Source organism: Podarcis bocagei (assembly GCF_964188305.1).
Source record: "Podarcis bocagei genome assembly, chromosome: 12".
In the NCBI taxonomy this organism is placed as follows: Eukaryota; Metazoa; Chordata; class Lepidosauria; order Squamata; family Lacertidae; genus Podarcis; species Podarcis bocagei.
The window spans coordinates 30,718,473-30,738,780 of NC_138137.1; the positions used below are offsets into that span (position 1 = coordinate 30,718,473).

Consider the following 20,308-nt stretch of genomic DNA (forward strand, 5'->3'; position numbering starts at 1 on the left):
GCATAGGATTGCACTGTAAGGTGTTGCTGTTATTGCTGTCTCAATTGTATAGATACTAAGGATGAGGGAGAAATTGGATTCATTTCCAGTGGCAGCTGGTACTATTGGGACTGGTGGGGCAGAAGGCAGGAAGACAAACAGTAGGTGGAGCCTGAGTCAATGAGAGGCACAGCAAACTAATTTTAGTCGTCCCCCCAATGAACTTACCTATTTCTTACTTTCTGAAAGAAGATGTGAAACAAATACATTCTTTGAAATTCATGATTTTCTGAATTTTGCAAAGCAGTTCTGCAGCCAAGTAAGGTGTACAAAAATGCATATACTAAGGTACAATGTGCCTAAAATGCATATATTATTTTAAAAAGATATATAAAAATGTATTATATTAAGGAATATCGCTTTGCAAACATGTGCATTTTGGGCAAAGCTGAATATAATTTGGAAAGTTTGGAAAAATGAGAAACTGAGAGAATCTGAAATTGACAGTTGCCCACCCCTAATGGTTATTATTCACAGTAAAATAATTCCTAACCTGAAATGTGGTGCTCTGTTTTAAAGAAGGGTGTGGTTTTCTTCTTCTGTTGTTGTTTTAATTCAGTTTCTTTGCTAACACTGAGCCTTGTCCTTTCACAGTGCAAATATGGACTTTTCTCTCATCACCACTTCAGCTCAACCTCAAATTAATGAGGGCATTTTAAGATTTTAGCATATTCTTAATAGCATCAAGCCACGGAGACACAATCACTTTGATAACTAATCAGATTACTTTGTTTTTACAAAACAACGAAATCTAATTTATTTGTAGGCCCATCTGGACTAAGACTGCTCAATTTAAGTTAAATTAGCAATGATAGACTGCTACTGGCCTTTTCTTTCCCAGGAGAAGAGGTTGATAGACAGCTGTGCAGAGATGCTATCTATCCAGTCCCCATCGTCTGCGAAGTTCCATGCCCAAAGGATTGTGTACTCAGCACATGGTCTGGTTGGTCCTCCTGCTCACACACCTGCTCTGGCAAAACCACAGAAGGAAAACAGATGCGTGCTCGCTCCATTTTGGCATATGCAGGTGAAGGTAAGGTCACTCCTTTCAGCAGCCTTGGCATATTATTATGAATTCTTAATGTTACCTTTTAAACATTTGCAGAAATAACAGGGGGCCATTAGACGAAAGTGCAACTTTAACACATTGTCTTTAATATGATTCTGCACTACTGTTGGTATTTTTAAAATACTGCTCTGCGTTTTCTAACTATGTTTTACATTGTTAGTGTTTGTTTTAGTGCATTTTGAGATAAGGTGGGTTTTTGTTTTGTTTTAGATAGATTTCCTTTAAAGCTTCCTTTAAGCTCCCATTTTCAAATTAAATTGGACTATGGACTCTGATGCTACATATGCACATGTGCAAGGTCTCAGAGTATTGTAAACAAGTAAGATTAGAGTATTTTATGTTGTTTGGGTGGTTGGCATGCAAATGACATCCATGAATTAAGGTGTTCTGCACAGACCTAAACGACATGCATAAGCCGTTTGTGGGTTCTGCTTGTAATTGATATAACAGATACACAAGCAGCTACTCTGTTGCTGAGTTAACTGTAAGAAAGCAAATTCTAGTTCTAATATAAATCAGAACAGTACCTCCAAGCCATTCAACATCAATCCCTTGCCATGAAAGGCCTGCTTCTAAATGCACTTTGCAGACACCACAGCCTTGAAAATGGCTTCTGGACACTGCCAAGACATAGCCATGTGAAGGTTTGCACAGTTCCCTTTCTTTTCTGCTGGAGTCTTTGTGGAAGGCTTCCCTAGTTAATTGCATCCTGATTTTGTGGAGTGCCCCTTGCTGGTGCCACTTGGAAAACAGAAGTTCCACTGTATATACTTATATTTTCATGGGCCACATACACAAAAAAGAGTTTTATTATAGCCCTCCAGGTCCAAGGGAGTGGTAAAGCCAGAATGAACGACAGGATAGGTTCATAATATTAGTATAGCTATACTATATTCATATTGCCGAAATAACACCCCTCCCTGTCAAGGGCATGGTGATTAATAGCTATAATTTCTCAGCATTTTGGAGCACGGGAGCATAGAAAGTCCTTAATACGATATGTTAAACTGAACATTTTTTGTCAGAGTGTAGTCTCAGTGTCTGGAGGTGAACACAAAGCCTGGTCCCAAGTAAAGAGAAGTTAAGCAAAAAGAAAACAAAGCCAAAAAATAAACTTTGGCGAAGAAAGGTAGAAAGTTAGGCTTTTGAGTTTGCTTCTTACATCCTTCGTGGTGGCTGCATTTATACTGTTGTGTTTTATATTGTGATGATCATTGAAAGGTGTGCTGCTTCTGGCATACAGGCCCCTTTTAGAGGAGTAAGAGCGGAAAAGGCTTCAAAAGACTTTTGAGTACATATGGGAGATGCTTGAGCTCTTGGCTGTGAAAGGTGCATGTGTGATTTGTACCACTGAATGATCTGGGGGGGGGGGCGCTGAAGCTAAGCAGTCTTTTATATGATTTGTGTCTTTATGGATGGACAGGATACAAATGCAATGCAGAAATAATGAACAAATATTCTGCATGGGAACCTCCTGGGAACAACATGTAAAAAGCATGACACATGTATGAAGAGTAAGTTTTATTAAAAAAAAAAAGTTGCATGTGTGATTAAACGGATTTACTTGGACCGTAGGGACTGCATAACATTTATGAATAAAAGATCCTCTGGAACTGTAATATCATTTCCAAAGTAGCTGACATGTCACTTTCACTTCTCAGATTAAATTCCGAACTGAAACTGTATCAGTTTAGATTATAATATTTAGGCTTCACTTCAATCAAATCTCTTGTCCCCACCATGCCAGTAAATCCATTATGCAATTTTGCCATGTACTGCCTGACAGAGAATGGCTGTCTCCTCACCTTCAGCAATGCACAGCATGGTTTAAGCAATTCCAGCAGGACATACAATGTTTCAGTGGGAAGCAACCTACCGGAGAGCATTACCAGATTTGGATTCCCATAACAGGTTTTTTCTCTCTATGTCCACAACTCAGTTAGCAAAGAAGAAGATGATGATGAGAGGTCAACACGAACCCTTTGGTGGAGAGCAACTTTGAAAGACGCTTAAAAGTTGTAAGCGTTAGGGATGCCAGATAATTTTGATTCAGTCTAGGATTTGCTGTGAGACCCACCTCATTGATCCAGTCAAACCAGTCCTCAAAACAAAACCTAGATCTGTGGTTTAGTTCACAGCTCTACAAACCTTTCTGAGGGCTGGTTTGACTATCCAGGGCTTGCTCTCTCTCCCCCCCCCCCTTTGGGGGCTTTAAACACTTACGCTGCTTGGAGAAGTTTCAAAGTGCAACATCTCTGCATTGTCAGGTAAAAACACATTAGTACATCATGGGGGCAGCCATCTTGTTGTACATACGATCACAATCACTTGTATTTAATGGATAGTGGCAAGCCAAGGGCAAACTTTGACTACCATTCCTGGTTTATTTGGAGAAAAGCAAGCCTGGGTTCAGACATTATGGAAAGGCGGACCATGGCTTAGCTCTCAGCAGCATGGCAGGAGCCAGGAGCACAGGAGGAACAAAGTACCTACAGTTTTAGCAATGTGTAGCAGGATACTACTGCATGTTCACATTTAAACCATCATTTAGTTTAACTATGGATTGACATAACGTACATACTAGTCCTATATATGTACTTTAAAGTATATCTCACTATATTAAATTCCACTTTTCCTTCTTCTGCTGTGCTTGGGCCACTTATCTGACCTGTTCTACTAGGGGACCATTGAGGGGCACAAATCCACCTCTATAATTCAACACTTCAGTTACCTTCTCCACCTACCAAGTCCTTGGCATATGGCGAGCTATAAATCAACTTTTCAAAAGCTTGTTGAACAGACTTTGACTTTTCCAGGCATGGGTTCTTTGGCTCCATGATTTATGAGACACAAATCAGCTCCTGAAATGTTCCATGCTTGGTGCTTAAATTTTCATGAAGTTAAGGGCATGAGGGACATGCAGAGGCTATTTAAAAATGGAAACTTAGGCCTTAAAATGCCTTTATGTTAAAGCACTGGGCATGAAATACATCCTTTTGGTATCCCACTTTGGAACCCTTCATGTATCCAAATATACTGCTGAATTTCAGCAGTGATTCTCTGGGAGATGGTGGAAGCCAAATTTAAATTAGTGCAGCTTTTGGAAGGTAGAATTGGGAATAGATTTTTGGATTTGGGAGAACTATGCCAGGATGCAGACACTGCTTTAGGCACTGCCAACACATGCTGAATCTCGATTGTCAGCAGAAAAGCCCTTTGGGCTGGAAGCATTTCAGTTGTAGATGCTTAAGTAGCTTGGCTATGTAAAATAGTAGTGGGGATATGTTTATGTAAATTCGATAACTGCGGGGGGGGGGGATTGTCATCATTCCCAAAGCAAAGGCTTATCTGTAACTTGGAAGGAATTCTCAGTGTGGAAACTTTTCCTGATACAGTCAAGTACTTGCATCTCATTCTCTGCTTGTTTGGAAAAACAACAACTAAATAATTGATAAAAAAAGAGATGCTGATCTGCTCTCAGACATCAAGCTAATTTCTTCCAGAGATCATCAAAAACGTAGCCTGAAAATCTAGAAAGGCAGTGAGCAGCATAATGCTACAAATGCTGAACTGAACAAATCTCAAATTTATACATGGCCATATCTACTTGCAGATAACCTGGCATGTGGTCATCTGTTACAAATGCTTAGCCTGGGCTTGATGAGGCAAGTGACCCTCACCTGTTCCAAGCCTCCTCCAGCTGAGGAATCACACACCTCCTCCCAGAGCTAGCGAGCCCCACCTGGCCATCTAGGGAGCTGAGCTGTGGGCCCTTGCCTGACTCAGCCTCCTAGAGTGCCCTTCCTGCTGCTTCCTACACGTCAGAGCCTTCCATGTTCATGAAGGCAGGGGGCTCTCTGGTGATGGGTCCTGCTGCTCTGCTTCCTGTGCACTGACCCCCATCCTCTTGCCATCCTCTGTTGCCCCGTGAGTACTCCCTTCCCTGCCCCCTGCTTGCCCTGGTGTGTCCCAGACCCAGCTGTACCCCTCGCAGGGATCCTCCTCTTCCTTGCCCGTCGTTCTGCCAGTTCATGGCAATTTAACTTTCCCCTCCACCTTTCCACATTCTGCTTTTCCAGTCTAAAGCAAGTTCCTGTATCTCCCACTGTAGGTTTGGTTCTTAGTTCCTGACACTCCTTAGGTTAACTATTAGGAATGAGCTGTATTTCAGACCAGAAATCAAAGAGGCATTGAGTTCTTCAGCACTCCCTATAGTGTGTATGCATTTGATTCAAAGCTCCCATTTTAGTCTTGTTTGCCTGAAATCTAAATGGCTGGTTCATGAACCTTCTTACAGTCTTGTCTATGCCCGCCTGGATTATATATTTTTTGAAGGAAGCTTTTTCTGAAGTCTTATCACCAAAGTAATTTTAGGCCTGAAAGCATTTGGCCGATTAACTACTCTAATGAATCAATTAATGCTTTGATAGCAGATTAGCAACATAGTTCCAATTAACATTCAGTGTGGTTGTATGGGTATGCTCCTTCAGCTGCTAATGGGTGTTAAGACCGATTAATTTTAATTAATTGAATACAAAAGTCACTGGTTAGCATCCCATATATGTAAGAGAAAGATTGTGCTATCCTCTAAGACTGTTGAGTGTAAGTTCTCCTGGTTATATCTCTAGTCCTTTCTACTTGCTTGTTACAGTCACTTGTGACATAGAATGCAGTTCTAAACACATTTACTTGCAACCATGTCCTATTGAGATCAATGACATGCTATGTTTTTACAACTTCATTGCTGTATGAAGTAGCAGCAGTTCTGAGATTTATAACAGTGCTCCTGGGTAAGGGACTGCATTGATGACTTCCACATCCATTACGGTTGCCATATTTCAAAAAGTGAAAATCCAGAGCTTCTTGGTTTTGCCCAAAGTTGTTGAGGTGTTTGTTTGTTTGTTTTGCAAAATCCCAATGAGAAAATTGAGTTTTTGAGCTATTTTTAATGGAAATTGCGACATGGGCTGTCGTATGTCCGGATTTTCCCAGATATTTCAGCCTGGAAGCTGCTTAAGGGGACTAAACACCGGCTATGTCCAGAAAATTCCAGATGTACGGCAACCCTAACACCCATGGACTCAGAAAGAATCAACCAAAAATATCTATTACCTTGAAGAATCGCGTCCTGGAAGCCTTCTAACATATACCTGTTCTCATGTGTTGGCTGAACCATGACTGTTTGCCAATAAACATTTAGCTGAATGTAGCACTTGGAAAGGGGAGCAGTAATGGACATAGACACAGAGATCCACATCTGGGGAGAAAAGCAATAATTTAGTTAATAACAACACCTAGTGAGTTTTGTGGCACCTTTGAAACAAAAATATTTTTATTTTATTCTTTGACATAGGTTTTTATGGCCCAGCAACTTCTTTGCCAGATGCATGGAGTATATCAGTGTTCATTATTGGCCTTTTCTCTTTTTTAGAAGGCTGACGCTATAATACCTACACAAACAGTGTAAGTTTCAATTGCCTCACAGCCACTATGTCTAGCCCAAGTAGACAATTGTATGTGCAGTCTGAACCCATGGTTTGTTGTACTCTTGCATAATAAATCCCCGCAGTTCTACTCATTTGCCTCCAGGGCTATTAGGGCTAGGTTCAGGGGCAGACATCCAGAGCCCCCAGTGGCGAGAAGCCTTCCCAAACCCTTCTCAAAGACTCTGCCAACTTGTTTCTCTCTGGGTTCTTATTTTTTAATAAGTTGTGTGAGCACACTGAGTGTAAATAGATAGATAAACTTTATTCGCATTAGCCAACGGACATAGCAACATAAAACAAGCAATATATACAATTAAAAAGACAACAATGGGTAAAAAGGGCAATCAGATGACCAAGATTATCGTTCAGGCACATTGAGTGTGTGTGTGTGTGTGTGTGTGTGTGTTGGAACGGCTGGTCTCAACTACTAATGTGCATTGGATTTTTGTTTTATTTCTTTTGACATTGTACACTAGATATAATAACAGTTACTATTAAGCAGCTTTTGGATAAGAACCCAGCATGCCCTCTGGCCAGCTGGCGTAAAATTCTTTAAAGGGGTGGGGGTTCAGTGCTGAATAGTAAATATGTTCTCATCTTCCCAACTTGCTGAGTTGCAGCATATACTTACTGTTTGTAAATAGCCAAAGTTCATCCTGATAGATCCCCAATAGATGGCCACCCAGTCTTTGCAAATAATGACCTACCACCTGCTGAGGTAGTCCATTCCACTGTTGAACAGCTCTTGCCATGAGAAAGCTGCTCCTAAGGTAAACCTGAAATCTCCTTCCCTGCAATTTCAGTCTACTAGTTTTGGTCCTGCCATCTTCTCAGTCTTCTTTATGACAGCCCTTCAGATTTCTGAAGACCATCCTACCCATGCCTTACCCTAACCTTCTGTTCTTCACGCTAAACATGCCCAGCTCTTTTAATCATTCCTCGTTGCTCTTGGCATTTTCAATTGTGCACTGAGTGAGAAGGGCAGTAGAGAAGGAGTGGAATATGAGAGCACAATGATGCATATTTCCTATTAATAAGACAAGATAAGTTACATCCAAACCTGTGTCTTAGGCCTAGACTAGTTTTGAAGGGGTAAACCTTTATTTGGGTCGTGTCATTCAGACTGTAGGTGAGGGCCCACATGATTGAATGTTCTCTATTAAAAACTAACTCCTGCCCATAGAAAACTAGATTTCAGGGAGAAGGCTAGGCTGGAACCTTTCATCCTTAGTTTTCTTTGTGTGCAAGGGCTGATTTATTTTCTGTATTGAGGAGCATTTAGACATGTGAGAGCCCCTTACCTGCAGTCTGAAGTATCACAGTCCAAACAATTGTAGGCTTAATACAGCGAGAACTATGACATAGTACAGGGGAAGGAACCTGTTGCCCTCCAGATACTTCCATCAGCCTCAGCCAGCCTAGACTGTGGCCTGAGATGATGGGAGTTTGTGATCCTCATCCCTGTATATCAACACATTGCCTTCATTAAAATTTCATACCCTGAGAACAAAGAAGTGAAAACCAAGTTTGTTTATTGAGCTTGTTTTTCCTAAATTATCGTTGCAATGATTTTCCTCCCCTGCCACTGTGCGCTTGCTTTTTCCAGGAGGACTTCAGTGCCCAAACAGCAGTTTGCTGCAGGAAACACGCAGCTGCAATGAGCATCCATGCACAGTGTATCACTGGCAAACAGGACCTTGGGGCCAGTGTGTAGAGGATGTCTCTGTGTCGGCATTCAATTCTTCTGCAGGCTGGAATGGAGAGGCCACCTGTGCTGTTGGGATGCAAACAAGGAAAGTCATCTGTTTGAGGGTCAACGTGGGACAAGTTGGACCCAAAAAGTAAATATAATAGAAATTCTGGTACTCAAAACCTTGATTGGCCAAACCTCCTAATTATTTGCTCTTTTCACTTTTTCTTTGTGTAGCTCCATTATAACATAGCCTACTAAAATGTGTTTTGTCTGAATTTATAATAAAAATGAATGTAACAATTGAGTTCCAGCTCATGCAATCACAGCGTCTCTCAGAATTGTTCTTTGTTTCCAAATTTGCACAACAGATCATAATGTTTACATTTTGCTGTTTGAATAATGCAAATAATAAGTTAGTGATGGTATATAAGGAGTACAATCTTGTGAAGCAAAAAGAAATATGTTGCTTGATCCCTTGAACCACCATGTTAATCTACTTAATAAGTTTTTAAATAGGAGGAGATGTACGTGAAAGTGTAAATGAGAACCATGTTTTAAACTCTTCTTAATAGGAAGGATTATTGTGATATGACAAGATCAATATTATTGGCGTAACTTTCAAAGTAACAGACTTCCGCTTATATTACTTCAGTTCAATTTGACCTTGAATAAGGTGGAAAGCCATAAATAGAGGAGAGAATGGACGGATATAGCTATAGAGCTATAATCTCAGTAGCTTGCTTTAAAGGCAAGATAGCAACTAAATGCAAATGTATAAACTAGATGAAATCAGGCATCGACATTGAATGACCAAGCCTTTTTATTTATATGTTATTGGTGAGCATTTTAGGATGTTTTTACACTTGCTTTTAATGTTTTTGTTTTTCTTTGAGTTCACCTTTCTGGAAAAAAGTGGCTAATAAATATATTAAATAAATAATATGGGTCATTAAAGCATGGTCAGATGACCAGCTGTGGTAGGGACAAGACAATAGATCCACAATATGATGTAAATTTTGTTCAAAGTTTTGATAATCAGTGACACATGGTGAAATTGCAGCTCACCTCCTGGATGGTGAGGGTGTCATGTGTTTCCCAGGAGCTGATTAGATGTGGATTCCTCTTCCTAATCATGCACAAAAAAAGAAGAAGAGTTCTGATTTCAGATAAAAAATTTCTACCATGGCATAGCTAGTTCGTGTGTGTTTGTTTGTGTGTGTGTACACATGCACACATATAATTTCATCCAAGCTCCTGGTCATCACAGAACAAGGAATCACCCACACTCAGTTATGTGATAGGTTTGGTGATATGACAAATTATACAACTTTAGTATTGCTAAAATATACATAGGGAGCAGAATTCCTTTGGTACCTCCCTGTGATAACTGAAAATCAGGTGGACTAGCTCTCTTGTCATCATTCAGCCCTTGTGGCTTTCAGTGGAAAGACACCCTGTTGGGATGCAAAGAAGGTAATCTGTAAGGGAAGGTCAAAGTGGGGGAAATGAACAGTGTATATGGGCCATTCCCCCAATACTGGTTCTCCTGAACTCCTTCTTGATTGGGTCCCTGCATTTAATGTGGCCTACCACTTACTTTTCATTCTATCCTTTGTCCTATCCTTTGTCACTGCCCATTTTAGGTGTCCTGAAAGCCTTCGTCCTGAGACCGTTAGACCTTGCTTGCTACCCTGTAGGAAAGACTGCATTGTGACACCTTACAGCGATTGGACACCATGCCCTTCATCATGTCAAGAAGGTAATTGTAAAAACCAAAAAGAGGGTGGGAAGGGGGCAGGCGTCTGGGGAAGAAGGACTTTGGCAAACCCAATCGCCCTTGAATCCAATGTTTTTAGACTATACACAATTTTGGCTTTAGGCACGATCCGCAGAATGTAACCCTTGTTTAAAAACTTGGGTGAATATTCAAAAATGTTGAGTGAATGGCTTTTGTCCCTGTACCATACTGTAATGAAGTTTCCACCTTGGAAGATTTCAGTGAGACACAAAACAATTTCAATCTCCTCTGAATTGTGTCCACTCAGTCACCAATGTTTATTGAACAGAAGCTCGATTCACCATGGTTACTGTGTGGTGCTCATCAGATTTGGATTACAAATATTTAAATATAGATTTGGGCCCAAGGCAAATTGAGGCCTCCACCTTGTGGTGGGGCCTCTACCAAGACTACCTTTCTCCTATTTGCTGCATTGGACTCTTTACAGTTCCTTTATCACATGATATGGGAGGAATAGCCCTCTTGCCCAGTGCTATTTTTCTAGAAAAAGAAAAATCAACATGAATCCTTGTTCTCTCATAATGGCAATGGCGCCCACCTGATAGATGCTAGAACTGAGTTCCAGCAAGTTCCAGCTGGGAAAAACCCCTGCTCTTGCTTACTGTGAGGAAAGAAATAGTGCTGATAGCATACATAGCAGGAGAACCCTAATGACCTCTGTAGAACTGTGGGCAGAAGGAGAGAGAGCAAAATATCATTGGCAGGCGTGGGATACCCCTGTCCCTTAATCCGGCATTCATGCCTTCCAAACTTCCCAAACAATGAAGCCTTCAGAGATGTCTCTGCACAGATGGACTCCATAAATGAGCAGGAGATCACACGTATTTAAGGATCGCCTGGATCAAGCTGTTGTATGTTACTCTGTGCAACGGTTGCTATGCTTAGTTAGGTTTCTTTTTTTTTATTCAATAATATCTTATTCATTCCTTTTGCTTTCCTTTACCTTATATGATCTCAGAGTGGGTTACTTTGTACAATCACATCTGAGCAATACAGCAAGTGCATGCTTCTAATTTTAGAGCTAGCTACCTTATCTCAGAATCCCACAAAATGTTGGGAAAGGAGGTGCATCCTCAAACCATCCTCCAAGATACACAGGGATGGAGCAAGGTGCAAGTGAAATGCCACTACAAGAAAGGCCCTGTCTCATGTCACTGAAGAATGAACTTCACTTTATGCAGGCACCATAAGAAGGGGCTCCCCTGTAGATCTCAGTACATGAGCAGACTGGTACAGAGAGGAATGCTGCTTCATATATTTGGGCGTTTAGAGCTTTATAAGTTAGCATGAATGCTTTGAATTGGATTTAGTAGCATATAAGCAACCTGTTTAGGTTCTAGAGAACCAATGTAACATGCCTCCAAAAAGCTAAGCCAGTCAATATACTTGCTGCTATATTCTGCAATAGCCAGTGCTAACTTATAAAGCTTCTGAACTACCTTCAGAGGTAGTCCTGTATACAGCACATTACAGTAATTTAGCCAGGAGGTACCAGAACATGGATTAGTGTAGCAAGGTTATCATAGTCTATGAACGGTTGGTTTGGCAAAGCAGCCATAGCTACTCATAGGTGCTTCACATCATTGATGACACTTGGAGCTCCAATAAAAAAGGTGGATTACCCTCCAGACGATGTACCTGCTCCCTCCGCTAAGTGCAGCCCCATATAAAGCACGCAATTTGCCCAGTTCCTGGATCCACAGCCAATTCCTAGATTCCTGGATTTTGCTGGGATTCAGCATGACTTTATTGGTCAATATCACAGCAGTCTAGCACTTGCACAGCCTGTTTTGATGACACAGAAATAGAATTGAGTGTCACCTGCATATTGATAATATTGTACCCCAAATCCTCCAATGACCTCTCCCAGAAGCTCAATATAAACGTTGAAGAGCATCTTTGTTTGTAACCTGCCCAGCCTGAGGGCTTGAAGTACAAAACAGCACTTAGTAACAACATGGAAAAATTAATGTAAAACATACATATCACTCACCTTCTGGCATAAGCCTGGCCATCAAAACCATCCTGTTTTGATGTGCACAGGTGTGGTGCAAAGCCATCATTGCAACAATGTTTTCACAATTTGTTTTCTTTCTGCCCTACTCTGCCTTTCTTTAATTCTCTGTGTTCTGGGCAATATCTTTGTTGGTCCCTTTTGTCTTTTTTGACCTTTTGATTAGAAATCCAACAGACAGGGGCCTCTTGCATTAGTAGGTCCAAAAGTTTAAAACAATGGGTCTATATATTTTTCCTATGAGCTCACCATGTATTTGTGACTTGAGCTTCTAGGAGGGCCACATTTAAATGAACGGAGAGTTTGTGATATACAGCGGCGTAGCGTGAGTTGTCAGCACCCGGGGCAACGCAAGTAATTTGCGCCCCCTAACCCGGGGCAAGGCACGTAATTTGCGCCCCCCCTAACCCCTAACCTGCGAGTTGCCGCTGGCGCTGCCGCCCAAACGACGCCGCTTGCCCGGAGGAGGGGGGGGGCAGAGAGGTGAGGAAAATGCAACAGCCCAGCAGCTGCAGCAGCAGCGGCGGAGGCGGGGCTGTGAGGAGGGGCTGCCTGGTGCGTCCTCCGCGGCGAGCGCTGAGAGCCGCTGCCTGCCGGGCGCCTTCAGCCCGGACGCGCGCACAGCTCGTCGGTTCCGCAAGACATGCGGCTCTGCTACAGCCTGCGCCCGAGGCTCTTTGGCGACTCCGGAGGCAGCGAGCGCGCGCCCCCCAGATGTTGCGCCCGGTGCGGCTTGCCCCCCTGGCACCCCCCACGCTACGCCACTGGTGATATAGCAGTATTTGATGAATTGCACTTTAGGCACATGGTCCAGAGGTGCCGGTGGCTTCTGCCCTCCTTATAAGCCATTAAAAAAATGCTTGAGCAAAGCTTTCCTTACTTTTATGCTTTCCTTTTGCCTATTTTCTTGAAAGATGGGAATAAGAAAAGAAATTGGGGCTAGTGGTTTCTTTTGAGGTTTTGGTTTGAACCAACAACTACACGCAAATTATAAGTATCTTACTTTAGCACATAGTGCCAGATGTTTAATGCTTACTGCATTCTGTAGCAATTCCACATCCTGCATTGTAATTATAGTTACAGAACATCCCCCCCCCCCACTGACTTAACGTTGCCCAGATATTTCTGCCTTATCCCTTTTTCTCTTTTTGAGCTTAGCGGGAAGCATTCATCTTAATATGCACGATCATAGCTGCAGTCAATAATTTAATACCTCGTTCATGTGTGTTAATCCTCCTGTGGCGTAGGGTGCTCACTCATTGCCACCTACTTTCAAAAGGCATGGGATTGTTGCCCTGAAAAGATACTCTTTATAGTTCACAGCTAATGCTCTGTGCTGGGGTTGGGGGGCCGGAGACAAATACAAAGTCACTTTTACTGTTGTTCTAGTTGCTGATTAGAGTATTCCCCAACTAATAAAGGATTAGACAGATTAAACTTGTAACCTTTTGAGGGAATAAAGAGCATGTGGAGCCTGGGAGGTTTAATATGATGGGGGGGGAGAGAAACTGAGCACACTCCTTTCAACAGGACAAATACAATATAATATACAGTGTGGCACATCTGTTGTTCTCTGGTAGCAGTGTGGCTCTTTCCTTCCTTCTTTCTTTTTTCTTTTTTGAAAAAAACCCTACATACTAAAATGTGTAAACTGGAGGGGGAAATAGCATGCCAGTAAACATAATGAATCAGTCCAGTTTGTTCAAGATTGCAATCACATAGCAGCGGAGAGGAAAAATAAATCTATCTAACATGCGACAATTGCAGCCTTAATTTGAATCAGTAAGTTTTCAATGCTTTTCTAATGCTGCTGCAATGAATTTTGCTGTTCTAAATGTAACATATTTATTTATTTAAGAGTTTTCTTACCTGCCCTTCATTGCAAGGTCCCAGGGTCGTTTACAACCATATAATCATACAATATTAAAATCCAATAAACCAATTCCTACTCTACTCTGAGCAGATAATAGATACGGTAATTGTACCTAATTCATATGCCAGTTCCAAATTTGGGTTTTTCAATTCCTTACTTATATGGTTTGTCAAGGCCAGAATTGTATTGATTCAGTAATTAGTTTTTTTAAATTAGATTTTCAATTATGTAATAAAGAGAATATATATACACAACAAACAAACAAATGGAATAATACAACTATAACACACACACCAAATGAACTGGGTGTGAGATCAAGAGCTTACTGAGATACAATCAAGTAGAAGAAAAGGGAAAGTCCATCTACACTGAGATGAAGAAGAAAAGTCTTACGGCATCCATATATTTTTGGTTGTTATATAGGACTGTACTATTGATTCAGTAGTTGGCTGATATTTCAGTTTGTGTTGCTTTTATATTACAAATCCTTCGAAAAAGCTTGCATGTCTGAATTTTTTGAAGATGCATTTAGAATTTTTGAGCTCTGAGGAAAATACATTGATGCCACCACTATATTGAGATTGCCTTAATTCGCCAAACTTTCATGTATGTACAAATACATTTCAAGACGCTATATTCCTCTTCATGTACACGGCAGAAAGCTTGAAGGTTTTAACCAGGTGCTAATCTATTCCATACAGTGTATTTACGCAGGTGGCACTGTGGTCTAAACCACAAAGCCTAGGGCTTGCCGATCGGAAGGTTGGTGGTTCGAATCCCCGTGACGGGGTGAGCTCCCGTTGCTCGGTCCCAGCTCCTGCCCACCTAGCAGTTCAAAATCACGTCAAAGTGCAAGTAGATAAATAGGTACCGCTCTGGCGGGAAGGTAAATGGTGTTTCTGTGCTCTGCTCTGGTTCACCAGAAGCAGCTTAGTCATTCTGGCTACATGACCCGGAAGCTGTCTGCGGTCAAACACCGGCTCCCTCAGCCTATAGAGCAAGATGAGTGCCGCAACCCCAGAGTCGTCCGCGACTGGACCTAACGGTTGGGGTAAATTTACCTTTACCTAATCTATTCTATACAGTGTATTTATGCAGCTATTTACTGTGATCTCAGCATGATTGTTCAACTTGTGTGTGTGGTGTGAGGAGAGTAAAGTGCACTGTATGTTCATTTACAGGGGATATGAAAGTGACAAAACAATCTCGGCATCGAGTGATCTTGCAACTCCCTGCGAATGGTGGCCGAGACTGCCCAGATACTTTGTATGAAGAAAAAGATTGTGAAGCTCCTCCTGTCTGCTTGTTTTTCAGGTGATGCTCTTAACTTTTATCAGTGTAGAGTTTCTGTCAAAAAATAACTTCTTTTTGTGAGATTTGTATGTATTCAGGAAGGGAGGGAATTTGTCTTCTTCTATGAGGAATCTACTTCAAATGTTTTGTACTCCAGAGCTTCCTACTTCCAGTTTTTGTATATTACGTTTCAGCGAAAAAATTGGCCTATTTTTACAGAGGCATTGTAAAGATTACTATGTGTGTTGCGTAAGTAATATTTAGCAAGCATTATTAGCATTATCAATGCTATTTGGGTTCTTTGGGAGAATGTGTGGAACCATAACAACACTACGCCATCTAGGTCTCTTGTGGGCAGAGTCTCTGACAGGTGGAGGTGGCTGTTGCTATCTTTGTAGCAAAACATTAGCAGAAAGCAGCCAAGCCACAAAGGAGCTTTCTGAGCTTTGGCATTAATTCCTTCTCCCCATAATGGGATATTGCCTGAGTTTCACAGGCAATTTGTCATCTTAATTTAGCAATACAAAAATGGCTTGTTCAGACAGTAACATGCTCTGACTGCTTTCAAATGCCACGATTACCTCATTTGCAAACCGTTGGTGAATTCATCCCATTGTGTCTGATAATATCACTCATAGAATAAGGATGATAGGTCAGACATCTTTTTAATGCGGTGTAAATATCGTGATGGCCAATCTTGGAGCCAGAGGAACGTTTTCACTTTGGGGGCTGGAAATAAAATCCATGACCAAATCAGGTGATGGTGTTATTAGTGATTTCCACTGTCATTGAAATAGTAGTGGCTATTTCCTGTGGCTTTCCCACAGAGAGAAGGTTAAGAGAATAGCGGTAGTGACACCCAGATAGAATATAAGGAGAATTTGTTTATGAAGAATGGTTCATCTAATTCTGGTCTTTCTGTTGTGCTGGGCGTATGCACACAATCCATCCATCTTCATGACATATATAGGCGATGCAGGTCCAGTACACAGCTGAAGGCAATATGTTACCTCACACCACATTATCTTTTATGAGGGAGTTCCATACTGAAAGTGGAAGCATGTCCCATTCAAATTTGCTGAGCAAGTGCCCATTTCCTTGGCAGCTTTGAGTTCCAAATGGGATTTGCCATCATCATTGCATTGTGTGCTTTTTGTAATGAGTTTCTTGTGTTTCTTGTGTAAATGTGTTTATATTGTGATGTAAATGTGTCATAGGTCACTTGGAGGCAGTTAACAACAAGTTATCGCCATCAGTTTATTCGTATGCTACTTTCTTACAACATTGTGTCTGAAACAGGTCACAACAAATCGAATGGACAGCAATAGCCATTCAGAAAATTTAGGGTTTTGTGCAGCTAAGTATTCCTCAAAGCAGATCCACTGGAATTAATGGAGCCACGTTTGTGATGTCCATTTATTTCAGTCGGTCTGCTCTGAGCAGGACTAGCATTGGGTGCAAGCCATAACAAGAACAAGTGCAAATAATCATAATGGGTTGTAACCAACGTCTTAGAGTAGACCCATTGAAAATAGTGGATATGATGAATTTAGATACATTAATTTCAGTGGGTGTGCTTTTAATATGACTTAGTTGGACGCTAGCCAAAGTAAATATGTCAATACACCATTTTAAAAAACCAGTCCATATGACACTATATAAAACAGTGCAAATGCACTAATTCAGTCTTAAAGCTGAACAGGAGAGAGAATAGAAATGAATACAGAAATAAAAATAGTAGTGTACAAGGCAAAACAGAATCATCTCCATTTCACAAGGTATTCCACGAAGGTTCAGTACAGTTAACTTACACTCATTAGATGGCAACCTCTTGTGGCAGTCCTCCTCCCTGCAGATCTTCTCTCAGTTCATTCCCAATGTCTCACAGCACATGGAAGCTCCTGTTCAGAAAGTGGCCGCTTATCTGGTCTGGAAGTAGGTGGCGGTTGTGGCCCAGTGTAGCAGCCCCTCAAACATCAAGGGAGCGAAATGACTTTGCCATGGTGGCTGGCCTTTGGAATGCCTCCCCAGCCGGCCGCCATCTTGAAGTTTGAAATTAGCCTATCAGGGGCAAGCTGAGGGGTAGAGCCTGGGTGGCAGACCAGGGTGGAGAAGTCCTCACTCTGATCCAATTCCTCTATCCACCTGTCCCTGTTGAAATGTCCTTCCTGTGATTTTACTTGACAGTGCAATATAAATAAAGGTTATTAAAGCATGGGGTTACCTTGGTCCTCTACCAGAGACATACACTTAAAATCCATTAGGAGATTGTAGAATATCTATTTGATGGTTCCTTGAGAATGTAATTGCAGGACTTGAGGCGGCCAAAAATACACTCCAAATGTTGGGGATAATTTATTTTCTCTTGCCATTATTGTTTCCTAGGTTTATTCTAAACTTATGGCGGTTTACTCTAGCAGTAACTTCAGCAGTAAAGTTCTTCATTTTGTTTTGTGCAGACACACTAAACATGAACAGTAGTTTATTTCCTATTTGGTTAGCAGTGCAAACTATACGAAAGAGAATTACTTGACTCTTGTTTCGGTTCAAGAACAAGTATATAAAAAGCAAGTCACATTTATTTTTTGTAGAGCAGGCTTAGCTACTTCTAGCTAGACCATCAGTGCTTGTTACTGAAGCAACCAAATTATAGCAGCCATGCCCATAATCATTTCACTCCAAACAATTCAAGTCTATTGGAATGGCTGATGGAACAAGACGGCGAATATCCAATATGGAAAATAATACAAAGGACTTTTCATGGTGCAATATCTATATACAGTGGTTCTCTCTGTATAGATACTGCACTGTGAAAAGCCCTATGTATTATGTCTTAAATTTGATGTGAAAATATGTTGGAAATGGTGGATACTCTGGATAATTCCAGACATGCTTTAAATACAGGAACTTGGAATGATGACCTGTCTTTTTTTTGTTAAAGCTGTTGAGCAGCACCAAGCATATAGTTATGAGTAGCCCTTTCGTGTGAAATGTATATTTATGAGTCAGGTACCCATAGGTATTTGAATAAATATACAGAAGGCAATAAATTATTGAGTAGAACAGGTGCCTAAATAATTCTGTAAGACTTCATTTTGGTTATTTAACTGTGGCTTCCCTTCCATTTTGTTATTCAGTGACAGTGAATTCATATTGAACTGGACCTGCATTTTCCAAGTCAATATGTGGAAGAACTTTTAGAAAAGCAAAACCCTATAATTAAAATGACCTCCATAGAGAAGCACAGTAGAAAGGCTTTTTCACTAAAGCAAATTTAGGGCGTCAAAAATAGCCTAGAAGCACATATTTTATCTGATGCAGTTCTGCACAACTCAACTGAAATTCCAAAGTGGGTTATGCAGCACTCGTCCTGCCGACAGAATTACTAAAGGTTTCCGGGAATTTGTGGCTTAAATAGCACTGATAATGCATGACCAGTGACGAAAATGTTGCTTGTTTCTTCCAAAATCTAAGGGAGGTGATAAACCTGGGCTGAACGTTTCAGACTGCAAAAAGTAATATTCTGGATTTTAAAATATTATAAAAAGTAATATTCTGGATTTTAAAAAGGTGAACAAAATGATATGTCACATAGAAGGCTGTGATTGTCTCCAACCACAGTCTGAAGAAGCACAACCCAGATGTAAGTTTGCTTTGTAAACTTTAGTACCTCACTGAGAACTAGTGTCCCAGATTTGATTTACATGTTACATTTCTACATGCATCCATGATATGGGAACATAGGAAGTTGTCTTATACTGATTCAGGTAGGACTGACTCCCAGCTTTAACAGGAGATGCCAGGGATTGAACCTAGCACCTTTGGTAAGAAAGGCAAATGCTCTACTACTGAGCTGTGCCCCTTTCCTAAACATACCGTAACATATGCCCACAGGTAGATGTAGCTGGGAGCCAAAATTGATCAGTATATGCTTTGTTAAGCATATACGAAAGAGTAGAAAATTTGGTCTATAACCAAGCAGTTTATATGGCAGACTGAACTACAAATACCACAATCCCTAGCCATTGGCCAAGCTTGCTGGGGTTGATGGGTGTTGTGACTCAGTGACATCAGCGGTGGACATGGAAGGTTGCCCATATTGTTTTGTACAGGGATTATTTTTAAAAAATATATATGGAAGATTATTTAGCCACATGTGAGGATAGGAATGCTTTCTAACCTTTTTTGCATCACTTGTTTGTCTAGTCTAGGACATAGAGCAGGTTTATAAACATTGGTAATGCAAATATTTTGTTGTAGGTGTCACCTGCAAGAAAATGGTCTTTGAAGTATATTTCTTCAGATATGAGTACAAGCGGCAGCTAAAAATATGTAGATTACCCTCAACTTTTAGTTAAGGGAACAGCAATTTTAGAGCGAAGAAAATTGAGGGGACAGAAGGTGGCAAGGAGGAGAACGGATTGGTCTTAATATTGTGCTATTTGCACATTTACTCATCTAAAGCTCTGACAAATGGCTTGCATTCACACGGTATTTTTCTGCTATAGATGGAAGACGCATAAATGGCGCAGGTGTCAACTCGCACCATGGAATGTTCGTCAAGGCAGCCCCGGTGCTCAGGAGACATGTGGGCCCGGTCTACAAGCAAGAGGTTAGAAAATTGTCACTGTAATTTATGCTATCAATCACTAACACAGTTAATTATCACAATAGATTATCATTGTGCTCTATCACACCCTCATGTGGATTCCTGACACCCCTGCCCGCTGCAAGCCCTAAGGGTTTTTAGACTTTGTAAAATCAACAGCAGTAACAAATCAGGTATTAGCATGAAGTTGTTGAAAACCAGGGAGGTACCCCAGGGTGTCTTGTCTTCACAGAACTGTTGAACTGGAGTTATTAACATGATATTGTGTGAAAGGTATTGGAGTTACTCAAATAATTAACATCTGAAATCACTGACTTGAGATAAAGTTTTTAGAACATTTGATATTGTTGTGTCCTCTGCCTGAGCTCCTTTAGGAGGAAGAGCAGGATATAAATTGAAATAAAATTAATCATCATAATTTCACTGCAAGTGAA

The 20,308-nt window shown here is 41.0% G+C and overlaps 1 protein-coding gene across 5 annotated transcripts in view; it reads left to right on the plus strand.

Annotated features, from left to right (window-relative positions):
- The window catches only part of THSD7A (thrombospondin type 1 domain containing 7A), a 268,112-nt gene that overhangs the window by 178,772 nt on the left and 69,032 nt on the right, over window positions 1-20,308 (plus strand). For all 5 annotated transcript variants that reach the window (XM_081164264.1, XM_081164266.1, XM_081164267.1 and 2 more), the window contains 5 exons: window positions 881-1,072; window positions 8,201-8,435; window positions 9,931-10,046; window positions 15,154-15,286; window positions 19,774-19,877. In XM_081164264.1, the coding sequence (XP_081020390.1) occupies window positions 881-1,072; window positions 8,201-8,435; window positions 9,931-10,046; window positions 15,154-15,286; window positions 19,774-19,877 (780 nt within the window). The remainder of the gene's footprint in view (window positions 1-880; window positions 1,073-8,200; window positions 8,436-9,930; window positions 10,047-15,153; window positions 15,287-19,773; window positions 19,878-20,308) is intronic.